General features: G+C 46.6%; 1 protein-coding gene across 1 annotated transcript; it reads right to left on the bottom strand.

Annotated features, from left to right (window-relative positions):
• Nucleotides 1–540: 540 nt before the first annotated feature.
• On the bottom strand, nt 541–9,810 carry NKRF (NFKB repressing factor). Its single transcript, XM_026702893.2, has 3 exons — nt 9,203–9,810; nt 5,284–5,420; nt 541–3,704 (listed from the first exon to the last, which is right to left on the bottom strand). The coding sequence occupies exons 1-3, from the start codon at nt 9,505–9,507 to the stop codon at nt 1,729–1,731; spliced, it is 2,418 nt and encodes an 805-aa protein (XP_026558678.2). The 5' UTR covers nt 9,508–9,810; the 3' UTR covers nt 541–1,728.
• Nucleotides 9,811–10,108: the final 298 nt, after the last annotated feature.

The following is a 10,108-nucleotide window of genomic DNA, read 5'->3' as shown; positions in this document are numbered from 1 at the left end:
GTTACAAGAAGGTCAAAGAGATTGAGCGGTCTAGTTAGGCCTTGTGTTCCAAGCTTTCGTGTGAAGAAAAAATATATATACACAATAGGGCTATGTAGGGTTGGGTTTTTTTTTGTTTTTTTTTTGGAGTTGACAGCCAGTCGGTAGCTCCTGTCTGCAATTCTTTATAATACAATTTTTATCTTTTCCTGGAAATGCAGATGTGCCCTAAAGCATTGCAAAGTCCTAACCCATTTTATAAAAACTACATTTTTTCGCTTTCTCTCATGTAGATACTTTTTTAAAAAAAAAAACTCAAAACAACCTCCTCTCCTTCAGAATATAAAACAATGCAGAATTATTCCCTAAAAATCATTCTTCCATTGGGTGTGTATATCATTTCCAGCCGAACAAGGCTCTACACTACAGTAAAACAACGGAAGGATTGAACGAAATGGGAAAGCAAGTCTTGATATCCTTCAGCAGCCCCTGCAGCTGGAAGAAAGCCTATAAAGAGGATTTTTTTAAAAAAAAAAATACTGTGCAGAAAACCACAACAACTTCAGCGAGAGAACCTTTTTACTTGCTGATCTTCCTGTGAAATATACAAGCACATTGACACAATATGTAGAGGCTTCAGAGAGAAAGAAATGAAACTCCATCCTGTCTGATTAGGATGGACAGGGTACAAGAAATACTCCCCTTAACGCTGATGGAAAACACAGTAATGTATTGGCCTCATTTCGAAATGTAGACGCCCCCCGGTGTCACATCACAAATGATGCATCTGCTGGGAATTGCACAAATCAGGCAACAAAAAAGCCTTCACTAATTTGTTAGTTCCAATGCTGCAGTGGAGAGCCCCCAACATCCACGGCATTTACAGTCTCTTGATCCCTGAGCTTCCACTTCTTGGTTTTAATCCTGCAAGGCTAGAAACCTGCAACCGAGATTTTTTTGGCCCAGTGCAATTCCCCACCCGCACCCACCCCGCTGAAGTTTATGACACTTATTCCAGTTTTAAACCCTTTGTTGTGAAAAATCACACACTTTTGTCTAATGAAATGGTGAATCGGGACTAGGCTAGATGTCAGAGAGCAAGGAAAAAAAAAATATTTTTTTTAGGATTTGCTCATTTTGCAGCCTGTTCTGGTCTGCGTTCGGTCTCAGGTCAACCAAGCGGTCAAATACTGTAGTGATTCCATTTCTGAATACGCTGAAAATAGTTTTGTGCCTCTACGCCCTCCCATTTTAAATATAAAACATGCCCTCCCGTGCATGCCCAGCCATAAAAAATCCATTTATTAAGGTTCGCTTTACATATAATTCTCTTTATACGGCCATCTTTCTTTATCCGTCCCCTCTTTTTTTTTTAAAAAAAGGGGGGGGAATAAAAGCATCCTTTTAAAAACGATGCCAGGCTCTCCCCCCACTCCCCCCCCCCCATAGATATTCCTGCTGTTACCAAATTAGTTAAACATGAACGGTGGTGGGGGAAGCATCATATTTGAGAGATTCTTAAAACAGGCAAACGGCACAGATGTTATCCAAATTGCACGACATGAAATTGGACAGATGATTTCTCGTCGAGTAGTATTAAGAAATTAAAATAAGCAGGGGAAACATTTGACTTGGGTGTTTCTTTTTCCACAACAATATACAATGTCTTTTTTTTTTTTTCTTCCCCATTTAATGGAAACCGAGTTCCTGTCCAAATTTTCCCCTTGGGAAACTTTTAAGGTTCGCTCCCTATTTCTCCTGCGGCATGATGAGTTCGTAATGGCCAACTTGACCGTCCTGCTTCAGCTGGTCGAGCAAATCTTCTTTACGCCTCTTTCGGCTGACCACCAAATACCTATCCCTGCCCTGGCCATGGGACTTGCTTTTCAGCCCATATCTTTGGGCTATCTGGTGGATCTGTTTCCGCTCATCGTTGGTAAGTTCCGTGGAAAAAGTCAGATCGATTTTCCTGTCCGAGAAAGCGTAATTTTGGATGATCTGCTCGATATCTTTTTTGGTGATCTGGGAGCCTCTTTCGACATCCAGTCCCAGCCCTTCCCTTTTGAACTGCTCCTTCACCGCGATGGGCTCCCGGATCCCTTCTCCACTTTTGCCCAAACCGCCCCCCGTCCAGCCCATCTTCCTTAAGATCTGATTCCCGATGTTGTCTTCCTTGATCTGCTGCTTTAAGGCCTCTTCGGCCGAGCGGCCACAAATCTCGTTCCGGGATATGACGTCTTCGATGGTGCCTTTTTTCAAATTGTTGACCACGGTCGGCTGGGTCTTCTTGAGAACTTTCACAGCCTCCTCGGCGGCCACGTGCTTGACGGTCTTCTTGACGCCGACGGCCTCGGCGATCAGTTCGTTCTCCAGCATCACCTTGCACTTCCATCGCATGCCGGTCACCCTTTCGAAGACGTATTCCACCGTCATCTTGTTGAACTGAGCGGTGTCGTTCAGAGTGCAGACCGGATTCATGGAGTTTTCGTACACCACCAGGTCCTTCAGGCTCTTCTTCTTCGCTGGGGCGCGGGCAGACCCACTGACTTTCTGAACCTGCACGGCTTTGGTGGCGCTGATGTTGGACTGCGTCTTCTGCAAAATTTTCACGGCTTCGTCCGCCGCGGCGTGCTTGCTGGTTTTCTTGGTGCCGCAGCCTTCCGCTAAGAAGTGGCCTTGCAAATAGACGCCGCAACGCCAGAGACGGTTGGGCATCAATACGTATTTGTACTCCACGGTCATTTTGTTAAAGGAGGCAGAATTGTTCAAAATGCCAATGGCATCGCTGGCATTTTCAGTGAGGACAAAGTTAGTCCAGTGTTTGACCGAGCTGGGCCCTTGTTGCGGATCTGAACCTGGCTGTCCCGTCACACCATCCTTTGCAGGGGGGGTTGTCTCATCCGGTGGTTTGAGCGCTGGCGGGAATTCGAGAGGAGACGTCCCGCTTTCACACACCACTAAATCTTCCCGCATGACGTTCTTGAATTTCCGCTGAACCACTTTGACTTCGACGGGCTTCTGCAGCAGTATCACCGCCAGCTCGGTGGCCCGATCTCTGGAACCGTTTTTGCTGCCCGCGTAGCCCGTGGTCAGGTAGACGTTCTGGCACCTTACCTCGCAGGCAAAACCTTCTTTGAGGATCTTCTTCTTTTTGGGAAGATCAGCAGGAGAAATGTCCTTCAGGGGAGAATAAATATACTCCGGGTTGGTCTTACAAGCCTGAATTGACCGCGTCAAAAGATATGTGTAGTTAATTTTGTCCGGCCCGCCACTACAATTGGGGTTGGTGAGATTGTTGCGGACTGCCGTTACAAGCTTCTTAATGAAACACTGCTTGGCTGTTATCACCGATTTGGGGAACGTTTCAGAAGCGGGTTGTAGAAGAGCAGAGTCCGCCAAAGTCGTCGTGCCCCCAGCGGTAGAAGTCTCTTTATTTACTACGGGAGCCAATTTAGCATCGGGCGGTTTGACCTGGCTGCTTCCATAGCCAAGGCCTACTGAACTTGAGAACTGTAGGTCCCCATCTTGGGTGCTGAAGCTGCTAAACACCCGGTCAGCATAAGTTTGGATCTGCTGGGCTGTGATGTCCTCTGAAGCGTCTTGGACTTGGTTTTCTGAAGACTCCTCTTTTGCCTGTGGTTGAGTGTTACTGGCGACGAAGTGGATTGGCTCAAAGCGCGGCCGGACGCGGAATTTGGGAGCTTGCTTTCTTGGATTCTTGCAATCTAGGGAACAGAAATCCACAGGAAGTTATTTTGAGCGATGGTGGCAAAACTGATTTAGTGCTTCAAGGTTAAGATTCATGCAAAGTGGCAGGTCAAAATGAAAAGGAGATATTCAGGACTTGAGGTCCCATGTTTTTATGGTGAACTTACAAGGGTACCTGCCTCTCTCTAATATTCATTCAGATGTCTTAAATTTAAATTTACCCACAAAGAAATAAAAGGGAGATGAGCATAGCTATTTCAAGTTTTTTAGTCTCATCGGCTAGCCATACCCTTCTGGGATTCGAACCCCAGATCACTTACATATTGGGCAGATGTATTAACCTCTAGGCCACGGGCTCTCCTTCCTTTGTCGGCTGTACCAGGGGGAAGATTAAGTGTTTTTCCGGTGAGATCCAAATACGGGACGGAGCATACTGTGTTAAATTTAAATTTAACACAAAATAGTTTGTCACGGAAGCGACTGCCCGCAAAGGTTCCTGGCTTGGGGCTGAAAGGCGAAAGCACTATGCTCCGTCCCATAATTGGGTAGACCAGATTGCCCCGTTAAGACCAGTTCCACCAGAAAAACATTCATTCAGATGGATTTCGTGCCTAAGGTGGGACTAGAATCCATCGTCTCCTCACTATAGGCTTTTAGTTAAAAAGATTTATTTCTTAGGCCTATACACAAGAATCTAGTTGATTAAACATCAGCATTAAAGTGGTGCTAGATAAGGATAAGAGTTAACAGAATTTGGGGAGGATTGGACTTGGAGCATTTGTGGATATGTAAGGATTCTAGGCTAAGTCCTCTTTTGACTCCGCCCCCAGCCTTTGCCTCCTCTTCTAAACATCAATACACTTGTTGGGGGTTTTGGTACATACTATTGTTAACCATGACAAGCTGAATTACCTACGAAGCTGTGCCACCACAACTCCTACGACTAGAAGGCTTCCAAGGTCGCTGTTGTGGTTAGCCGGCAGCAGGTGTGGATGGCTGAGAAGTGTGAGGACTCAGGTGAGGGGCCAGGACCATTAGGGAGTGGACTGCTGCCTTCAGAGATTGTGGGGGCTGGCAGCAGCGATGAGGTTCCCGAGGAGCCTGTGCCAAGTGCGTGTGCATGCAGGATTGCTCGTAGGAAAGAGCAGCTACAACAGCACAGGAGACTCGGGAGTAAGGCTGCAAGGTAGTGGCCCCTCCTTCAAGAAGATAAAAGGCAGCTGTGAAGCGAACATTCTTTGCAGGAAGCAAAGACGTTTTGAAACTCCAGCCTCGTGGATATTGCAGTATCTTAGGTTGGTATTTGAAGACTTGTGTTGTAAAATATCTCTAGATAACCTTATCTGTTATTCTTGGCAGCCTCACACAGTTTTGGTGAAGCTTATGCTGACCAAAGTTAATTAGTTTGCAGCAGCCTTTTAACCGGGGATTCGTAAGAATCATTAAAAAGTTTCTGTTCCCTTTGGTTCATGTTTGTTTTATTGGAAAAGGGTTTGGGTCAGAACAGGTCCCTTCCAACTCTTGTTATTCTGCTCTCCCCACCGATACAATTAAGAGGGAGAGGACTACGTTTAAAAAGAAATAAAAGATACTCACTTTGGGGCGAGTCATCGTGCGGGGATCGTGGTCTTTTGGCTGCCTTCGTTCCTGGCACCAGCTCAAAGGACGGCATCTCACCGATATTGATGCCTTCTGCCATCTGCAGGATTTTCTCCATAATTTGAGAGCCATACCTGCGTTTAAGCAAAAGAAGGCTCAACTGGTCATTCATTTAACGGGAGACTTTTGATCTGAAAAGTCAGATCACAACGGAACGGTTCAAATCTGAACCTCTTTGCAATTTGAACAGCAAATTCTTTAGGGGAGAAACCATTGAAATAAATTATGATTTTTCAGAGGAAAAAAGCCTCGTAGAATGTTTAAGATGAAAGAGGAGTATAAAGATTCCGGCAGTTACCCCAATTAAATCATGAGTCTTACTTCCAAAACTTAAAAAGGATTTATTGGGAGTTAACATGCCCGGCACTGCCTGGGTGTAGCCGACTCTGAGGCACATCATTCATTGTCAGCCTTGACCCTGGTTTTTTCCCCACCCCCTGGGGTATATCATAATTCATATTCTCCAATGGGACACATCCATAGCCAAGAGTCATCAATCATGTCCTCCAGGTAGATTTTTGCGCATGGCAGAAACTTCAATCACCTAATTACTATCTTTGAAAAAATTTATGGAATGCACTTTCGATTTCCAAGCTGCCGCACTGCTCTTTTAAACCCCTTTCCCCCCTTCCTTTTCTGTTGGCAACTCTAAAAAGATCATAGAAATATTTTATGAGTTGACAAGGAGCCTGTTTGGATACACCCAAAAGAAACCACCAATTTTGAGGTGGCAAAGAGCGAGAGGCTCACATCTTTCTGTTCCGTCCTGAAACGGCAGCTGAACATTAAAGCCATCAATGGATGGAACGAATCGGTCGGTTAAAAAGAGACATCGAATGAGCAAAGATAAAAGTTATTCTCTTTTAGAGCTGTGTCAGAGATTCTACCTGCAGCTGGAACTTTGGAATGTGCTTCTGGATTGGGAATCAAAAAGATTGGTTGATCCAGCAACGTTGAAGTTACATCTCTCTCCCAACTTCTTAAAGCAGCCGCATCTTTTCTGGGGATTGCATAGCTATTTTAAGTTTGGTTTCACAAGTTGCCAAGTTAAGTTTTCTCTCCTTACGCTCTTTTTTCTCCAGTCTGAGCTACTCTGGCACTTTGGTCCAGTCCTTTTGCCAAATATATGGGAAAAGATTGCAGCTATATTGTTGACTGTGTTTATCAGTCAACAATATAGCTGCAATCTTTTTTCCATGACTGTTAAATTTAATACCAGCCTAGCAGAGACATTTCTGAATTTTGGTTTTTTTGGATCGATTTTTAAAATAAAGAATGAAGCTTCTCGAGTTAGTACTGTATTTGTTGTGTTTGTCTGTATTACACTTGACTGCTCAATGATTATAAATAAAATTTATGATGGGTATTTCAAAAGGCTGGAGACCCACCCGCTTGTCAGGGTCTGGATTTCTATTAATATTCTGAACTGCAAACTGCTATAAGGTAATTCAGTTGGTAAATAAACAGTCAATCTTGGACTGAAATGTTCAAAGCAAATTTTGGCTCTAAAAGGGGTGTGGGATAAGAAAGTGTCTACAAATGCAGCCTGGATCTAATTTACTACAAAATGTGAAATTTTGGTGGTCTGAAAGACACCTGTAGAAAGCACAGCCAATAATGGAAACAGATCTGGGAACTGATGTTTTATCAATCTGTGGATAAACTTGTTACCCTTAAGAAAAGTCTTTTTTTAAAAAAAAAATCCAATCAGCCTGAACCTTCATAATATGTTAGGTGAACTTATATGTAGGATCGGGAATATAATCTAATTCCCCTCCCAAGAAGCTAAAACCGCAAAGTTAATTTCTCTCTTGGGTAAACATCTGGCGTGAATTCACGCCACTGTGGTTTAATCAGAGTTTAGCAAAACACGGCTCCACACAACCCTGTAAACCCCAGGCACTTGTAGACATAGAAAAGGCATCAGGCAACAACTCACAACGAGCCAATGGAGGAAAATTAACAGGGTCGAAAATGCGGTCTGTCTGAAATACTCTGTGGCTTAAGAGATCTGCCCAGATTTCTCTCCCCTCCAATATTCTGCCTTTCATCACAGCTCTCAAGGTGCCCTAAGGATGCAGATGTGAAGGTGACCAAGGGAGAAAGACCAGGTGATATCTGAACTGGAAATCTAGAGGTTGAAGAGGATCCAATTCTGCCACCTTCTCACTCCCGAGACCGTCTCCTTTGTTACTCTCAAGTTTGGATCAAAACATCTGCAAGAAAACCGTCTCACTCAGCGAAGTTCAACCCTTGAGCTGCAAATATTCTTTTATTGGTGCTGTCCTCTCTCTGTGTCTCTTTCTCTCTCTCTCTCTTTTGTTCTTCTCTATCTTTCTCTCTCTCTCTCTTCTGTTATCAGACAGAAGGCAAAATCCAAGTGGTCTTATAAAAGAGACTTCCCCAGCCCCGACCCTTCTGTTTCACCCAGCTGCTTTTTCCAGGCAGAGTTTTTGGGGCTTATGTTTGTGTCCAAATCGTTTCCTGCACAAGTGGGATTAGGATCCCAGTGTTTAGAATGCAGCATTGCAGACTAACTCTACCCACTGCCAGCAGTTCAATCATGACCGGCTCAAGGTTGACTCAGCCTTCCATCCTTCCAAGGTGGGTAAAAGGAGGAGACCCAGATTGTTGGAGGGGCAAGAGGCTGACTCTGTAAACCACTTAGAGAGGGCTGTCAAACACTGTGAAGCAGCATATAAGTCTAAATGCTATTGTGTTGCGAACTCTGCCCACGGCCAGGAGTTCGATTCTCACCAGTTCAAGGTTGACTCAGAATTCTGTCCTTCCGAGGTGGGTGTAATGAAGACCCAGATTGTTGGGGGCAAGAGGTTGACTCTCTAAACCACTTCGAGAAGGGCTGAAGCACTGTGAAGCAGTATATAAGTCTTAAGTACTATTGCCCTTCCTTCCTTCCTGTTAGAATGCAGTATCGCAGGATAACTCTGCCCACTGCCAACAGTTCAATTCTGAGCGGCTCAAGATTGACTCAGCCTTCCACCCTTCCGAGGTCAATAAAATGAGGACCCAGATGGTTGGGGGCAAGAGGCTGACTCTGTAAACCGTTTAGAGAGGCCTGTAAAGCGGTATATAAGTCTAAGCGCTATAGTTGCTTTCCTTCTTTCCTCCCTTCCCTATCCATCCATCCATTCCAGTTCGAGGTTGACTCCGCCTTCCATCCTTCTGAGGTGGGCAAAATGAAGACTCAGATTGTTGGAGGAGCAAAAGGCTGACTCTGTAAACCACTTAGAAAAGAGCTGAAGTGGTATATAAGTCTAAGGGTTATTACTGTTGCTCTGCCCACTGCCAGCAGTTCGATCCTGACAGGCTCCAGGTGAACTCAGCCTTCCATCCTTCCGAGGTCAGTAAAATGAGGACCCTGTTTGTTGGGGGCAAGAGGCTGACTCTGTAAACCGCTTAGAGTTGTAAAGTGCCATGAAGCAGTATATAAGTCTAAGCGCTATAGTTACTTTCCTTCCTCCCTCCCTCCCTTCCCTATCCATCCATTCCAGTTCGAGGTTGACTCAGCCTCCCATCCTTCCAAGGTGGGTAAAACGAAGACCCAGATTGTTGGAGGGGCAAGAGGCTGACTCTGTAAACGGCTTCGAGAAGGGCTGAAGCACTGTGAAGCGGTATATAAGTCTAAGGGCTATTGTGGTTGCTCTGGCCGCTGCCAGGCGTTCGATCCTGACCAGCTGAAAGCTTGATTCAGCCTTCCAAGGTGGGTAAAAGGAGAACCCCGATTGTTGGAGGGGCAAGAGGCTGACTCTGTAAACCGCTTCGAGAGGGCTGTCAAGCACTGCGAAGCGGCCTATAAGTCTAAGGGCTATTAGGAAGAGGAGATCGCTGCTCTCACCTGCAGCCCAGGAAGACGTGGTTGCTCCAGACGTGCGAGAGCGCCAGCAGCTGCTGGAAGGCGTCGGAGCCCGGGTAGCCCGGCAGGTTGCGGAGCAGGAACTGCCGACGGAGAGCCCAATGCCGGTCGCTTTCCTGAGCCTCCCGCCATGGCTCCAAGGCCGGCTTCCTCGCCTCGGTGGAGGCGGCATCCGGGGGAGGAGGAGGAGGAGGAGGAGGCGGCGGCGGCGGCTGCTGCTGCTGGGAAGCCGGCGGCTGCGGGGAGAGAAAATCCCCGCCGGGCAGCGTCCAGCCTCCGCCGGCCATGGAGGCCAGACCGCGAGGTTAGGGGTTTTTCCCCTCCCTCCCAAGCCGATAGGTCCCGGCCCGGGAGAAGAAGGAGGAGGAGGAGGAAGCTGCCGCCGCTGCTATGGGCCGACCTGGGTCCCTCCGCGCGTTCACACGTGCAGGAGGCCGCGCTTCTTCGGGAGCCCCCTCGTCTGCGCCTGCGCGCGGCCGAAGCGAGCGCGCGACAGAAAGACGGCTACAATGTAACCTTTTTTTTTTTTCTTCTCTCGCTGGCTCCGCCGTTCCTTGTTACACGCGGATCACGTGGGGTGGATGGAACCCTCCGAGAGCTTCCGAGGAGGCTGCCCGAGCGCCGTTTCTTGGGCTTTGCAAACAGCGCCACCCGGCGGTCGGGAGGACCCCCCTCCCACAAGAAATCCCGAAGGGTGGTTTGTTTGTTTGTTTTTTTCCCCTCAAGAGGCGACTGGATTTTCTTTGGTTTTTGTTTTTTTTTCCTTTGGGAAGCTTCTCGGAGGAGAAGCGAAACGTCTTCAAAAAAAAAAAAAAAGTCCCAGTCACCTCTTGAAAAAATGTACCTTAAGGACTCCCAGGCTATTTTTCATTTTCTTCTTCAGGAATG

Source organism: Pseudonaja textilis, chromosome 12 (assembly GCF_049901715.1).
Source record: "Pseudonaja textilis isolate UNSWEBS1 chromosome 12, rPseTex1.2, whole genome shotgun sequence".
In the NCBI taxonomy this organism is placed as follows: Eukaryota; Metazoa; Chordata; class Lepidosauria; order Squamata; family Elapidae; genus Pseudonaja; species Pseudonaja textilis.
This window is presented reverse-complemented; position numbering and strand designations above follow the sequence as displayed.